The sequence below is a fragment of the Sceloporus occidentalis genome, unplaced genomic scaffold (genome assembly GCF_023333645.1).
Source record: "Sceloporus occidentalis isolate IW3139 unplaced genomic scaffold, rSceOcc1.0.p SCAF_4, whole genome shotgun sequence".
NCBI classification, from domain to species: Eukaryota; Metazoa; Chordata; class Lepidosauria; order Squamata; family Phrynosomatidae; genus Sceloporus; species Sceloporus occidentalis.
Window position 1 is genome coordinate 147205980 of NW_028316984.1, and position 17171 is coordinate 147223150.

General features: G+C 41.2%; 1 protein-coding gene across 8 annotated transcripts in view; it reads left to right on the forward strand.

The window, feature by feature from the left end:
* CCDC9B (coiled-coil domain containing 9B) overlaps positions 1-17171 on the forward strand; it is a 107559-nt gene that overhangs the window by 73910 nt on the left and 16478 nt on the right. For all 8 annotated transcript variants that reach the window (XM_089521958.1, XM_089521957.1, XM_089521956.1 and 5 more), the window contains 2 exons: positions 2894-2951; positions 6543-7296. In XM_089521958.1, the coding sequence (XP_089378084.1) occupies positions 2894-2951; positions 6543-7259 (775 nt within the window). In that variant the 3' untranslated portion in view covers positions 7260-7296. The remainder of the gene's footprint in view (positions 1-2893; positions 2952-6542; positions 7297-17171) is intronic.

Here is a 17171-nt window from a genome sequence, read left to right on the forward strand (position 1 = left end):
TAAGCCGAAGCTGATGACAGGTGCTCTTGACCGTCGCATTCACCTGAGCAGTCAGGCGAAGGGACGAGTCAAGAAGCACCCCCAGACTGCGCACGGAGTCCTTCACAGGGAGCGTGACCCCATTCAGGACAGGTGGAACCACCGCCATTCCTGGACCAGGGGAACCTATCACAAGTACCTCCGTTTTCTCTGGATTCAGCTTGAGTCGGTTTTCCCTCATCCAGCCCATTACTGACTCCAGACAGGCCACGAGAGGAGGGAAGGGAAACTCTTATCATACAAGGAGAAGAAAACTAACCGTTGTTATTATTTCTGTGCTATTAAGATCAACATAACAAAGAGGAAGTTAACTGGTAAATGACATCTACACACAGGAAAAAACTGGATTTTTGCTTTCTTGGATTTCTGTCTATATACTGACAAATGTGGGGAGGGAAAGCCAATGTGGTGTAATGGTTGAGTGTTGCACCAGGGCTCTGGGAGACATGAACATGGACTAGGTGGGCAAGTCACAATGTCTCTACCTTAGAGGTAGGCAGTGATAAACCTTCTCTGACTAAATCTTGCTAAGGAAACACTAGGACAGAGTCACCATAAACTGAAGTTGACTTAAACGTACAGTGGGCCCCACTGGCCCCACTAGGGGGATGTGGGGAATACAAGCGGTTCAGATCACACCACCTGAGACCACAGAGTGAGTTGTCACCTGGTGACAGAGGGACTGGCACAGCTACTGGGCGAGTGAAAAAGGGCACTTTCCTGCTTACACAGGACCCTAAACATGCCTTCTGGAAGCTGCACTCCTATCCCCCTCAGTAGCAGTTGCTGTTAGGGGGCCGGTTCCTTCACAGCCCGGTACAGTTGCAGCCACACCAGACCCTAAAGGCCTTTGGGGGGCTGTGGTGGTCTGAGTGGGTAGGCAGTGGGGAGGAGGACAAAGTAGTTTGACACCCAACAACCAGGGATGCCACTGGTGGGCCCTTGGAATCTGCTGGAATTTAGTTGACTCCCCATGGATGACTCCCCATGGATAGCAAAATCTGTGGATGCTTGTCCCATTATATACAATGGTGCCCCTTATATAAAATGACAAAATCAAAGTTTGCTTTTTAAAAAAAATTATATTTGTTTTGAATATTTTCAAGCCGTGGATGGTGAATATGGTGGCAGACTGTTTGTAACAACAACAACTGCCAAATATGAACCTCCAATGTACATGCTCGGAATGTATAGAATATGTCCAAATCTTCTTGCCCCCAACAGGGTTGTTTCAACACATCAAGAGAAGGAAAATTGGAAGGAAGGATCTAGCAGTATTACCAGGACTGATATATTTCAGCATATGTTTCCATGGACTGCAGTCGATTAATATGAGACTAATATCTATTAGGAGTTTATCACATACCTGGACTTCCGCTATGCTCCCGTCACCCCAACATCACTAATCTGCGATGGAAGCCATCTAGTGGGATCGTGCCTGGCGCTATTAAGGTGGAACGCTTCCGTTTTCATCATGGAAGCGTTCTCATAATTGTTAGGGAAACGGCCCTTTTTTAATAATGATTTTAAAAGGGCCCTTTTCCTAACAATTACAATAATGCTTTCATGACAAAAACGGAAGCGTTCCACTTTAACAGAGCCAGGCGCAATCCCACCAGGAGGCTCCCGTCACAGATTGGTGACGTTGGGGCGACGGGAGCGTAGCAGAAGTCCAGGTGTGTGATAAACTCCTTAGTTTTAAAGGAACTGCTAGGTTCCTCCTTCTGTTCTCCTTTTCTTTTCTTTTTTGCTAAGAAAATACTAGGACAGACAACACTAGTGCCGAAACAGACAGGTTTGGCTATCACCGTACGTTAAAACATCAAGACACTCAATTTAGTAAATTGTAAACCCCACAGCAAGTTTTTTCATCCCAGCACAACAGTGAAAAGATGCATTTAGTTGCAAGGTCATTGCGTTTTATGCAAATGTAATACAGTATTTTTGCACGAAAACAGATTTTATACAAAATCCACCATCTTTTGCACAAAAAAATTGTAAAATGTTTACAGAGGAGTAAAAATTCATGAAATGTATATCGGTGGGGAGGGGGGGTGTCATAAAAAGTAGACAAACCCTCTTGCAATCTTGCCTAAGAAAAGCTTTGAATGTTTTAATTCTCTTAGGCAAGAATAAAATGCATGAAGATTTACATCCCTAAATTCTGTGTGTTCTAAATACATTATTAATGCATACTTCAAACACAGAGATTGTCAGGAAAGAACTGAAAATTCAACTGTCATTTTCCTGCTTATGCATGTTGGTACATGTAAAATAAAAGACATTCTGGAATACATTCTTGTTCTTGGGCTTCGCTCTCAGGCTGCAGCAGACAGCCCCACAAATCACTAGCATATGTTATTAGTCAAGTGACAAATGGCTTGGCACAGAAATTAGGTTTTTATGATTTTTATTATATTGCAGTCTAAACAACCAGCTTGTTAAAGATTGATAGATTGTGCAGATTCTCAGTGATTAAGAGAAATAACAATATGTATAACTGCATTTTGCCTCAGGAAAGATACTCTGCTAATTAGCCTCAGGAATTAAGGGAAATATTCCAGATGAATCTATCCTGATTATGGAGATTGCTTCAAGAATTAACATAGTTTTTGGTTTAAGCTGCCAAAAGTCCATGAATGACTGCAATAGGAGGCCTTTTTAGCCTTACTGATCAGGTTTATGAACATTGCTTGAACAGCAGCAGACCCTACAGACTTAATCCTAGCTCATATCATCTTTCTCTGTAGATGTTGAAACAGCAGTTAATTGAAGCAAAACAGATATTCTCTAAAAAGAACCCAAGAGGATCAGAGATTTTTTGACATTGTTTATGTTGTCTTCTGTTTTACAGATGGGACGCCAAGGATGGTGAAGAAATGTCCTTTGGTAAGGAAGAGCCTGATAATCAGGTGAGTATACAGAATATTTGTTCAGATATGTAGAAGCAAAATAGTATCACTGAGCCTTGGATTATCCTGGTACACTGTATGAATTAATCCGAAGAACTACTGTTTCTGATTCTTAACCCGCAGAACTGAACATCTCCTGTTGCTTGAAACCAGATTAGGGGGCCTTACACACTATACAATTATAGTACTATGATTCCACTTTAACTGCATTCTATGGAATCCTGGAGTTTGTTGTTTGGAAAGACAATAGATCTCTCTGGCTGAGAATTTTAAATATCTCTCACAGAAATAAAGGTTTCAATAGGATTGGGCCAGGGCAGCTGAAGTGGAATCTTAGCACTAGAACTGTATAGAGTGAAAGGGGCCCTAATGAAATCTTCACTCATGTAGTGCCCAATTTCTTCATTGTGGAGGTTTTTAAACATTATATTCGTAATTGAAATGCAAATATAAGGGGCTTCAAATCTGTTTGAGCAGTTGGATGGGAGAGAAAAAGAAGATGCTTCACCTATTCATATTAGACTGTTTTTCTAATTTCTTCCCAACTGTTTTCCCCATTGTATCTTTTCTAGAATGGCTAGGTGCAAAAGGGAACAGGGCTTTTGCCCTCTTAAGAAGTGTGTTGAAAATGGAACGTCATCAGGTCTAGCTTGTTACACCACTGAAACTCCCTCTTCTTTGTCTTGCTCTCCTTTGCATCTGACCAATTTAATTTCTATGATTCTATGATTCTAATTTTTCCCTTTGAGGTGGGATTGCCACTGTGCCTCCACATTTTCAACAGTTAAACAAAAGTAGTCAAAATATACAAGAGCTATGCATCTTCCACAGCTCCCAATGTTCTGACTGGATTTGTATTTCCTATAGTTATACAGTTTCTTCTGTAAAAAGGTTCCTATTGACGAAAAGAATGTAGAAGTGGAAATGGAAGTGAAAATGGAAGCAGAATCAGAATCTGTTGTCATCATATTCAGGAATGGATTACACAGTACCTGGAGATTATCAGACAGGAGACGAGAGCCAAGTCCATCTTTATCTTGTTTGTTACAACAATTGCACAAAAGACATTCACACCTGACGTGCTGATCCTGTCATAAATCTGCCAATGAAGTGGAATTGTATTAACAAGCTCTTTTGTTAATGCAAAATGAAGGGCAAGGACAGGACAATTCTACCTCACAGATGGGACAGTAACAGGATCAGCACAATGTCATATGAAAGTCTTTCACACAGTCGCTGCCATTTGTGCTTCCCAGATGGGATAATGTCCAGATCTGCACAATATCATCTGAAAGTGCTTCCTGAGATTGAGTGGGAAGGACAGGGCAGGGACATCCTATCCCCAATCTGATAATCTTCCCCATCTACTTTTCTATAAGAACCAAAGTCTCATCTTCTTTAGTTCTTATATCTTGCACTGAGAATCTTGTATGCTTGCACTGAGTGTGTGTGTGTGTGTGGGGGGAATCCTCCAGTGACAGCTGAGCACTTCATGAGCTGATTCCCGTATTATCAGAATAGCAAAGGAGTTGCCTCAGTGACACCTAAGAGATTACTACTTGTGGCTTTTAAACCACGCTTTCATTGGGAGGGAAGCAGCTTTGGCGATGCTGATCACATGACACCACATCCCATCCATAGTTGTCCTGTCTCACAGGGGAAACCCACGAATGAACTGGCAATTGTGCAATGCCACAGGTGCGAAAAGTCATTCATGGGGTAGTTGCACAATTGCCATGTGTCATGTGGCCTTAATGTCCCTTCTTCCCGCCCCCCCCCTTTCCCCTTCCCTTTTTCTAGTCCTTTTGTTATTTTTTCCCCCCAGTTTTTCCACACAGTTTTGGAGCTCTGATTTTTAAGGCTTAAATTGTGGTTGCCGAACTCTCAATGGCATGAAAAAACCCCAAACCCTAAAGGCATGCTCTGTAGGTCATCAGGGAGGGAGGTGGGGTTAAGGGAGCAGCCCCAATGGCATGGATAAGAAGAGGTGCAGTGGCTACCTGAAAATGGTACATGCCCATTTTAATTTAATTGCGTGAATGTAGTGGGAAAAATCTTAAACTGGATTAATGGGAATATCTGGAACACCTTGGAGAAAGGGTGGGATAAAAAGTGAGTGAGTGAATGAATGAACGAAAACAGAAATCAAGGTGGGGCAGTATTGATGTAGGTAGAAGCCATGCATTTGCTCATCCTAATTGATACAGGATACAGACAGTGTCAATGATGTGTGAGAGCCAGCTGTGGGGACAAGGATACAATACTACTTTGATAGTATATGAATTAAGGTGACTTAGTGGTTAAAGGATATACAGGCAGAATTAATCATATTTCATGTCAGGGTTGGTGTCACCCGGTGCGAAAACTCGTGGTGTCACCCACACCCCTTTGACCTCCTATCCCACACCATACAGATTCCTTAGTAATTTTTTAAAATAATTTACTAATAAATAATAATTCCCATACATCACTGAGTGTAATGGTAATACTTGTGGCATCAATAGCAATAGCAGCTACATTTTTATACTGCTTTATACTGAACTAAGAAGTCTCTAAGCAGCAAACAACTAGCAAATTTAAATGTATACCTTTAAATTATGATATCATAGACACAAAATAAATGTATTTATATATACATAGTTTCATGTGGTTAAAGTGAAAAGTTGGTAAAAAGTGATGTTTTTAAAAAACAAGTTTAATTTTAAAAAAATTAAAAAATTAAAATTTGAAATTTTAATTAAAACAAACAAACCTGGGGGCTCTCTGTTCTCCTCCCAATGAGCCTCACTCCACACACACCATCTCTTCAGAGATACAGGCAAATGCCACAGCCCATTTCTGCCAAAATGCAGATGCCTGAGGAGCATTGGTGCCACCCCCCCCCCCCTTTTAGGGTGTCTCTTGGTTTTATTATTTACAATTTTAAATTATTTTATTTAAAATTATTTAAAAGAGATTATTAAAATAGAATTAAACTATTTGTATTTGCAGTATTAAAACAAGTCAACTTCAAAAAATAAAATAAAATGCAGCTAAAAACAATACAAAAGCTCTTAAAAGCATACAGCACCACTTCATCCATTATTTTAAAGCTTTCTGTTTTTAAAGCTTCTCAAAATAAAAAGGTTTTAGAGTGCCACTGGATTGTGACTGGAAGGACAACAAGGAAGGGCCATTCTGACCTCCCTGGGCAGGGAGTTCCAGAATCTAGGGAAAGCCCTTGAAAAGGCCCTGTCTTGTGTCCACACAGACCATGCTTGCAATGGTGGTGGGACTGAGAGAAGGGCCTCTCCAGATTATTTCAGAGCCCAATGGTATTAGACAAAGAGATATTTGAGGTGAGTTAGTGTAATTCTGTTGCTGTATTTGAGTTTTTCCCCCAGCAATCAAAGAATATGATAGCCATCTCTGGTAGTTAACAACCAATATTGATAATGATGGATGAGTTAACTATCACTTCTTTAAACCAGAGATTGGTAATGCTTCCCCCAGCTGTAGTTGGACAGTACCTCCTATCAGGTATACTTGATATAGCCATTGATGAGGGATGATGGTGTTGCTGTACTTAGATTTTGTTTTCTTAAATTCTAGAGATCCTTTAGCAGTGAGCAACTAAAATATCAAACTCTGCCCAGTGAAGAAATAAAGGAACAATACTGCTTAGCAGGGCTTGACAAGAATGTGAAGCCACAGGAGCATAGAGTTTCTGTGCTACAAGCCAAAAGAAGTGGAGCAGATGTGTCTGCAGGAGAAGAACTCCAGGGCAGGAGTGAAAAAACCAGGAAAAGTCTAACCCAGGAGGTGTCTGCAGTCAACACTGATGAGACTGAGGTAGAGCCTAATCTCAGTAAGAATACAATTGAGTCTGATCTATCTCCCAAGGGCAACTGTATGAATAGCAGTCCTTGTCAGGAAGGGAATCTGCTGAAACAGGTTTCTGGAGATGTCCTGGAGGAGATCAGTTCTGCAGTTTATGAAGATGGCTTAGAAAAAAATGCAGACCCTAATGGTGAAGACTGTGCAAAAAATCTTAGTCAGTTGATAGTTAAGGCAGAAACAGATGGTGGAGGAGATCAAGGACTGTCATCAGAAAGACAAGTGGGAGAAATCCAAAGTGCTGGCCTCAACAAACAAATAGCCCTTGCAAAAGAAAGTGATGACCCCACCTGCCTTGATGACAAGGAGAGATCTGAGTCTCCAGGTAAAGAAGTGCTGGACAGAACTAACAGATCTGCACAAGAAGGGACAAGAATGAGGAGCAAGAAACAAGACCTACCTCAGCCATGCGATCAGGAAGCACAGAACTAATAAAGACAGAACATTCTGGGCTCCCAAGAGATTAAAGGTAAGTCCATTTGATGTGTGTGTGTGTGTGTGAGAGAGAGATTCATAAGTGTATAGCCTGCCCTATCCCAAGACCTTAAGTCTTATGACTCACACACACACACACACTGTACAACCAACTGGGAAGTTCTCCTGGTCAACCCCTATAGAAATGAATCACAACATTGCAAGAATATGACAACACTGCTTCTTGCCTCCTTCTGGATTGCATCTTTGGTTGTTTTGTCCCTTAAGAATTCTACTTACAATCATAGAATCATAGAGTTGGAAGAGACCACAAGTGCCATCCAGTCCAACCTCCTGTCATTCAGGGAATCTAAATCAAAGCATCCCCAATAGATGGCCATCCAGCCTCTGTTTAAAAACCTCTAAGAAAGGAGACTCCACTACACTCCGAGGGAGTTTGTTCCACTGTCGAACAGCCTTTACTGTCAGGAAGTTCCTCCTAATGTTGAAGTGGAATCTCTGGAGCAGCAGAAAACAAGCTAGCTCCCTCCTCAATCTGACATCCCTTCAAGTATTTAAACAGGGCTATCATATCACCTCTTAACCTTCTTAACATCCCCAGCTCCCTAAGTCGTTCCAGACCCTTCACCATTTTGGTTGCCCTCCTTTGGACACGCTCCAGTTTCTCAACATCCTTTTTAAATTGTGGTGCCTTATGGGATCTTTCATTTCAATACAATATGTTGATCTTACCAGAATGTTTCATGACTTATTATTGGTTATATGCTTGGAATGCATTTTAGTTGCTGTTGCTGTTAATTGGTTTTTCTTTCAAAAAGCATTGTTAGGGTTCACACATTTCTGCACTATTGAAATGAATAGAGAAGCACACATGCAGAGATTTTGGACAACAACAAAACAGCAACCTCCTGTATTGTTCCAGAACAGGTTGTACTTCCAGGCCTCTCCAAGGTTATTTGGTGCCAAACAATGACACATGTTACTGTTATATCATAAGCTTTATTGGTGTTAAATGATGGTACAGACAAAAAAAGCCTTCTACCCCTTTTACTCGTCCGGTCTATAGTCTTATAGTCAATGGTAGAATTGGGCTCCCAGACAAATTCTACCTGCCCATATCACTCAGGCCCATTACACATGAGCTAAAAAGTACGCGCGGACAAAATGGCGGTGGCCATTCCGCACGGCCGCCATCATCGATACGTCACGGCCACGCCGCCTCCAAACGAGGCGGCGCGGTTGTGACGTATTGGGGTCGCTGCAGGGCGCCTAGGGCACCCTTTCCGCGACCCCAGAAGGAGCTCCGTTTTGGAGCTCCTTTCTGGTTTGGTTCGCTGGGCGCAGTCTTCAAACGGCTGCGCCCAGCGGACCAAAGGAGAAAGGGGCCAAACGGCCCCTTTCTCCTTCTCCCCGCCGCTGCGGGGTGTCCTTGGGGCTTGAAGCCTCAAGGACACCCCTTTCCAGGCTGCGGGGAAGGGGCCTTTTGCCGCTTCCCCGCAGCCCAGAAAGCGGCGGATCGGGGCCTCAGCGGCTGCCGCTCTGGCCGCTGAGGCCCCGATCCGGTGGGGAAAGGTGCGCCTACAGGCCGCCCCAACGGGGCGGTCTGTAACGCGCCTTTGTCAACACTCACCAAGATGAGGCCAATAGAAAATGGTCTCCCAAGCAAAGAAAACTGCTCCCAAGCAGAAGCAAAGAAAACTGCAGTGTGGAAGCATGGCCTATCTCCTCCCAATATCTTTGAGAACTGTACAAACAAGTTATCAACAGAAAAAATTTACTCCCCCAGTTGGTTCCTAGCTTTCCGATACTTTCAGAACTGAAGGTTTTTAAAGAGAGGGTTTTTAAGAGGGTATGTTAGAATTAAAAATAAAAAAACAAGTGCTCTAGAAACTGTAAAATTCGATATTTTACATTGTTTAAATCCTGTTAATAGTTTTATTCTAGTTTAATTCTGTTCTTCCATATGTTTTAACCATATTATACTAATTTAATTTGTAAACTGACCCAAATCCCAGTTTAGTAGGAAAGGCATGATGTAAATAAAGTTTATAATAATAATAACAGTTTCATCCAAGGTGGGAATCCAGAGCTTTGAAATGTTACTTTTTTGGACAACTGTCCAAATTTTCGTGTCAGCATATAGATTCTGGATGTTAAACTGCAAGATGGTCTCAAGATTATGGAAGGTATAAGCCAAGAAAAGTAAATTTTTGCATCTCTGATGTGGGAAGCTATGTTTGTATTAGAAATGCTGGCTGCAAAACTCTGGCAGTTGTAATCTAAAAAGGAACCTTTCCAAACTCTGAATACTATGGTTAACTTTTTAATTGTTTTTGGCCAGAGACAAGGAGTCTTATCCTATTATAAAGGAAAGACAAGAGATAAAAGCAGCTTTCTGCTTACCTCCTAGTATGATGTCATAGCAGTTCCATTCTCCCTCCAGAGGGAGAGGGTTATAAAAGCGAGGCTTTTGCCAAAAGGATTTTTCCAGCAGGAGAAATGGCACGCTTTTATGATAGCCTCTGTCTGAAATAGAATGGAAGTTGTCACAACAGAAAGTTTGCTAAGGGAGATGACAAAGATGGTGAGAGGGACTGTTGACCAAGTCCAATTCTGAAAGGTTGAATGAATGAGGGCTGATACAGAGATGATGGAGCAGATGTCTTTTTTGTTTAGAGGATAAGACTTGAATTAGCAAATTCAAATTATGAGGCTATCAACTAATATGAAGAAGATGTTAAGGAAAAAGCAACATGGGATATACAGTGTAAGAAATAAAACATGTATGTGAGAGTCAGGATGACTCAGCAAAAGCAATTAGGAGCCACACAGGTGTAAAAGGTAATGGAATTAACAAGTCCTAAATGCCAAGGACAGAAATGCAAAGTGGATAATTGAACACACCTGAGAATTGTTAAGTGGACAAGGTGAGATGATGAAATCATTAATTATGGGATGAACCAAGAGAACCAATGAAAATGGTTGTACACGCCCACTGGGTGGAAACTGACAAGAGTGGGTGGTGTTTTCCAATGACTATAATAATGGCTATGATTCCCAATGTATTTTGTGGGTAGTAGTTGTGGAGGAATATTGGAGTTGTGTTGGATAGTTTTGGAGCTGTATATAGTAGAATAAAGTAGATCTTTTATATAAGACTACTGAGTTGTCTGGTGTCTTGAGTGAAGATACAAGAGCCAGCTGGATCCTGAAGAAGTGTAAAGACTTCTGTGGAAGCAAGAGTGAGAAGGCTTGGAGAGTTTGTCAGGGTCTTCAGCCTATTCTCTGTAACTCTGCTGCTTTAGAGCAAAGCTTTAACCACTGGCCAAAACTGGTCAGTGCCGGTGCGTAACAAGGTGGTGAGTTTGAGCCAGAGGTGAAGAGCTACAACTCCCATCATCCCTGACAGAAGAATGCTCTGACAATGGAGTGGACTGCCTCTGAAGGTGGTAGACTCCCATTCATTAGTGAGGTTTACACCAAGGCTATGTGGCAGCTTTTAAGGGATGTTGTAGTGATGGATTTCCTGCATTGAGAGGAGTTTGGGCTAGATTACCTTTCAGGATCTCTCAGATTCTGTGATTCTAGAAACAAATAACTTTTGGTGTAGGTTGTTAAATACTATGGAGTAGCTACTTTCATGGCTTTGTAGTACTACTACTAAAATTGCAGTTCTGCAAGTGCAAGAGACTGTGCTAAAAGGAACTACTGTATATACTCATGTATAAGTCTAGAAATTTTAGTCAAAAAATTGACTCCCAAAACTTAGGTCAACATATCCATCAATGTAAATATTATACTTTAACACTTACAAAAAGGGAACCATTCCCTGGTGAAAGGCAAGATTGCAATATTTCCTGCAAGCAATGACCTCCCTCTACTCTCTCTTCCATCCAGCCTTTAGCCAAAATAGTTATGTCTGCCATAATTTTATAGGTTCTTTGACATTGTTTTCCTTTGCGTCATCATCTAGATCCTTTGTTACATGTCCCTAAATTTTACCCTCGATTTATCAAAGGGTGATAACAAAATCCATAATTTTGCCCCAAAACCTGCCCTCAACCTTTCATGAGGTCGACTTATAGTCGAGTATATACAATACATCTTGGACAGAAACTCTTTACACATGTATTTTAAAGCATTACAACCACTTGTTCAACTTCATTGTCTGGAATATGGCTTGATATGACATCTTGGTTCCAATCCCACACATTTCCACATAAAATATGGCTATCTTTCTTAGCACTGGTATCTGTTAATGGAATCTGTGTATCAGTGACAAATTTCACACAGGGAGCTATTAACTGTGAGCTAATACCTACCAGGAAAGATCTCAGGGACATTTGACTTACACTCTTTGCTGTTAGTGTTTAATGCATCAATACATTTTCTGCCAGGGAATGATAAGTGTAGTGAGTTGCCTACCCTGCCATTGTGAAATGCTTCTCTTTACTCAGAATAAAAATTGCTCTAGAGGTACTTAAGCATTTCCCTAAGAGCATAACTTCCTCCCCAGTGTTTTGGATGATAATTCTCACAGTTCCCCAGTCAGTGAGAGTTGTCTTCTTAAAAAGAAACTTTTTCAGTTCCTGCCTCTTCCCTTGCTTTTGTGTATTTACATATGCATAGACTAGTGGGGATCATTGGTGTTTAAGTGACTGGAGGAGGTAAAGAGGAGGGAGAGGGGCTTTCTTTTCCTGCATTCTGGCCCATCTTTCTACCCATTCACATTCATATGCTCTCATGTGTTTGCCAGACCCTGTCACTCAGTGACTCTCTCTGGAAAGCTCCAGCTGAGTAGCTAAAATGACCTGTGGAAATTCCCAAATTGAGACAGGTTGTCTCAGCAGCCCTTTGTCTTGGGTAGACAATGTGTTATATTGGTAAGATTGTTTAACTAGGACTGGGCAGATCAGGGTTCAGATCCTTGGCCTACCATGACACTCACTCCCTGAGAAAGAACTGTAGCTCTGTAGGATGAAATACATGTTAAAAGTTATTTAAAAGTGAAAGGTTATTTTAAAATTAGAACAGAAATTAGCAAATTTTTGAATATTCAATATGTAACTAACTTGTTGCTTTAAAGCAACCTTTCTAAGCTCTGGTTAGTATGTCACAGTGGGCATATTATTTTTGCTTGTGATTCTTGAATTATACGACTGTTAGCTTTTAACTACTGTAATTATGTTGTGTTCAAAACAGGAGGTGTCACTTCAAGAAAAGGCACACATTTTCTGAGTCTTTGGAAGTACTGTATCTCAACATCACTTTGAAAGAAAACCATGCAAACACGATAAGCAGTGAATCCATTCTGTAACTACAAACTTAACAAGAATTAAGTTATAGTTAAACCACAAAAGAAGTGGAGTTATTGCTTCCAAGCGCAGATAAATTATTCTTGATGCACAAAGTGGACACGTAGGACATGAGCCAGCATGGTGTAGTAGTTTGAGTGTTGGACTATAACTCTGGAAATCAGGGTCTCATTCCCTGCTTGGCCACGGAAACCTACTGGGTGACCTTGGGTGAGTCACACACTCTCAGCCCCAGAAAAGCCTGTGACAGGTACACTTTAGGGTTGCCATAAGTTGGAAGCAACTTGAAGGTACACTGCAACAGGACATGAATGCCATATTTATTACAGTATGTTTTCTTTTTAATGTATATTTTATGTTTTTGATAGTTTAATTATATTTTAAGGCTAATGTTTTGTAATTTTTAAATCTATGTTGCATTTGTTTTCAAAACTAAGTTGCCTTGACTCCAGGCTTTGGGACTCTGGTAAAGTGAATGATTGATTAAAATAATGTAATTTATTTTAATGAACTGTAAACATAACGAGCAAAGGTGTTTGTCCTTGAGAAGATACTGACAGAATTGTTACTACAGCATCTATTTGCCCTTTCTAAAAGCTTTTAGCATGATCTTCACTAAAGTTTAGTGCTTGTATCTAACACCAAGGGAATCACAGGCATTGGCACTAAGGGATTCAGTTGACAGATCCATCTGATTATGGACCCAAATGCTTGTGGTTTGAACATAGTACTGAGGAAGAGCAACATGAAAAACTGGGATCACACTCAAAGCTGTAGTACAGAAGTACAGAGTTTTCAGTGGCTGAAGGAAAATGAAAGATTCTAGAATATAGAATGAAATTAAGTGAATGCAATTGTTTTGGTATTAAAATCTAATTTGTCCATTGGAAGCCCATAGACCACATCTCTAACTACTCCTCTGTCTCTGTCCTACTCCCTCTTTGCTCTTGCCTTGGCCCTCCCTCTTTCTCATTAAAGTCAATGGCACTAGATATTCTGTAATCTTCATCGGAAGATGATTTGGGAAGTATTTTCCTAATATTCATCCTAAATCAGCTTTCCAATAGTTTATTTCCCTTGGCTCTTTAGTTGGTTCTTGTAGAAGGGTTGCCAGTATTTAGGCATTCAGTTCTTGTTTACTTTCTTTCAGTATTCTTCTTGCAATTGGAAAAACTGTATACATTTTCCTCTTTTCAGATCTTTTTAAAGCTTTATGAACTGTTGTCATACTTCTTTGACTTATTTTTCCCAAGGCAGGAATTTTCAGACTTATTTTACTTCTGCCCACACTAATCTGTCTGCTAAGGAGTGTCTGCTACTATGGCATCCCAGTACAATACTTGAAAAAGCTGCTTTGAAATGGGGAGGGGGGGGGTGTTACAATTCCCAGAATCTTCCAGCCAGCATAGCCATGGAGGTTTGTGGGAGCTGTGGTTAAAAACATAAATTTTCCAAGCTCCAATCCTGGTACATATTCAGTATATGTATAAACAGTTTGTGTGAATCGTTGGCCAGGCTTTTTCAGTTTCCTTACTGTCATGCAAAATTTGAAAGCAAAAGCTAGAACAAGCATGGGCAGATTCAGGTTTAATAGATTTTTGTTGTTGATGATGATCACTGTCAAGTTGGCTTCAATTTATGGCAGTCCTATCAATGAGAAAACTTCAAGAGTCATGGTCACCAATAGCACTGATCAGGTTTTACAAGCTTGGAGACATGGCTTCCTCGATTGTGATATGGTCTTCCCAGGGGCATCACTAGGTGTGGAAAGTACATGGGTGACACCTCAAGGGGGTGAACACCTGGTGGGGCAGGCATTCACAACTATCACACAAATCCCCTGGCTACACCTCTTCACCAGCCAAGGCGCTTCTGCTGTCCATTAGCTGTGGCTGCTGTACTGGCATACCAGGAGGGTGTCACCTGGTGTGGCAGGGCAGACTGCCTCAGCTCCCAGAGGTCTTTTTTGGCCTTCAGTGTGGCTGTAACCACGCTGAAGCCCAAACAGAAGGGATTGCACCCTCCAGCAGGCACAGCCACTGGAGGGGGAAATGCCAGGGCCCTGGAGGTCCGTTTGGGCTCCGGCCTGGCTACAGCCATGCTGAAGCCCATACAAAAGGGACTGCCGTGGCTGCTGAACAAGTGAGAAAGGGATGTGACATCTGTTCTCGCTCGCCTAGCAGCTGCGCTGGGTGTACCGCTCCATTGGGTGACACCCTACTCTGAGTTGTCACCCAATGCAGTCCACACCTCCAGTAATGCTATTGGCTGCTTATGGAGGTGGGGTGTTTCTTCTCGGCAGGTCATTCCAGGCAGAATGTGAAAAAGATTGCTGGGCAGCAGCAGCAATACATCCCCACCAGTGGTTGCTGGTGGGAAGAGGTTGCCTACTGGGTCTGGAGGGTCTATTGGCTGGGCAGGAAAGTGAGTCGCCTCCCTTTGACACCCAGTCAGCAGTTCCGCTAGACGTAGAAAGAGTGTGGTGTGGCAGCAACACCCCACCACTGCAGAGATGGTGTGCCTGGCAGAGGGGATGGCTGAGGTATGTACCAAACAGCCTGGGGGTGACAGCATACGTTACTGCACTGAGGTGACACCAACCTTAGTGATCCAGTGGGGTCTTCTTTTTCCCCCCTGACTTCAATGTCAAACATTATTGTCTTTTCCAATAAGTCAAGTTGTCTCATGATTTGTGCAAAGCACAATAGTATCAGTTTAGTCAGTTTGGCTTCTAGTGAGAGTTCAGATTTGATTTACTTTAAGACTCATTCATTTTACTTTTTTGCTAGTCCGTGGTATCTGTAGTCTGTGGTATCTTTTCAAATGAGCTGATTCTCTTCCTGTCTTCTTTCTTCATTGGCTTGCTTTCAAACCCATACATAGAAATCAGAAATACTATGGCACAAATTACTCTGACACTAGTATTTGATGATACATCTTTATACTTAACTTGAAGATCTTATCTAGTTCCTTCATATCTACCCTTCCAAGTCTTAGTTTCCTTCTGAGACTTTGAGGTTGTTGTTGTTGTTTTACCAGAACACCAAGATACTGGACTCTCCCTCAATTTTCCCATGTAGTTTATTCCCAACTGCTCCACTCCTAACCTTTGAAATGGAGGAGGGTTTCAGTATGTTCTCTTTTTACAAAAATATTTTTATTAGTTTATTTGAACAAAAATAATAATACACAAATATAAATATAACACAAGAGACCAAAAAAATTGCAAAAAAAAAAAATATCCCCCAAATACTTGAATAGTCAATCAATTGTCCACCACAGTTGAAATACTTTTTCTTTCCTTTCTTGCCAGTGAACAAAATCTGAATCCTCATTTTCAAATTGCAGAGACCTTTAGCAAATCTTTCTAATATTTATGCTGAAACCTCAGTGGTCTCAGGATATCAGTTTAGGGAGGCCTGGTGGCAGAGTGGTTAAATGGCAGTACTGCAAGACAAAGTTGTGAGTTCAGTCCCAGGACCTTCAAAATCCACTCAGCCTGGCATCCTTCTGTAGGTCAGTAAAATGAGTACCCAGCTTGTTGGGGGCAATTAGCTTACACATTATAAACTGCTTAGAGAGTGCTTAGTTTACTGATAAGCAGTATAGAAATGTATTTGCTATTGCTATTTCCCCACTGGAGCCTCATCATGGTGGATGAGTCAGGGATATTGGTGGTGGGGCTGATGAGTGCAGCCTAATTCCCTCTATAAGTACAGTTGGCCTTTTGTATCCATGGATTCAAGCATACATGGCTTGAAAATATTCAAAAATATATAAATCCCCAAAGGCATACCTTGATTTTTATATAAGGGGCACCATTGTATTTAATGGGACTTGAACATCCATGGATTTTGGTATCCATGTCGGGTTCTGGAAACAAACCCTAACACATACCAAGAGCCCACTGTATTATGTTTGTCTCTGATTTTAATACGTGAATGGGGCTGGTGTCTCACAAACTGAAACTAGGAATTTGTTTCTAATACCAAATAATATTTACCCAAATAAAGGAAGAAATAATATTTACCCCAAACCCAAGCCCAGAATCCCTTTCAGGGTTTTAGTGTATCATCAGAGCAATCAGCAAAAAAGCTTTTCATTGTGTTCTCTTGAGACTATTAATTTCAACATCTCCCAGGAAAATACAGCTGGGGTGAATTTCCAAAGCACAGTGGGGTGCTGACGTCAAACCTTTTCTCCTAACATAAACAAGACAGTTTCTACACTGCTGGTGTCAGAGATGCCTGTTTTATGAGGCAAGACAATGTCAGACACATGGGAAGGAGAATCATACAAAAATGAACCCCAAATTTTGGGGAGTGAAGTTAAAGCAGCACTCCAAGCAATTGGGTGGAATAAACTAACAGCAGCAGATGACACACCAATTGGACTGCTACATTCTACAGAGACAGTCAATTATATTTCTAACTAAAATCAGCTAACAAATATGGAAAACAAAAACATGTCTCACATATTGGAAATGATCTCTATATATTCCCATCCACAAAAAAAAAAAAAAAAAGGAAACACAAAAGACTGCAGCAACTACAGAAATTAATTGCATTAATTCCCCATGAAGCAAAATCATCTT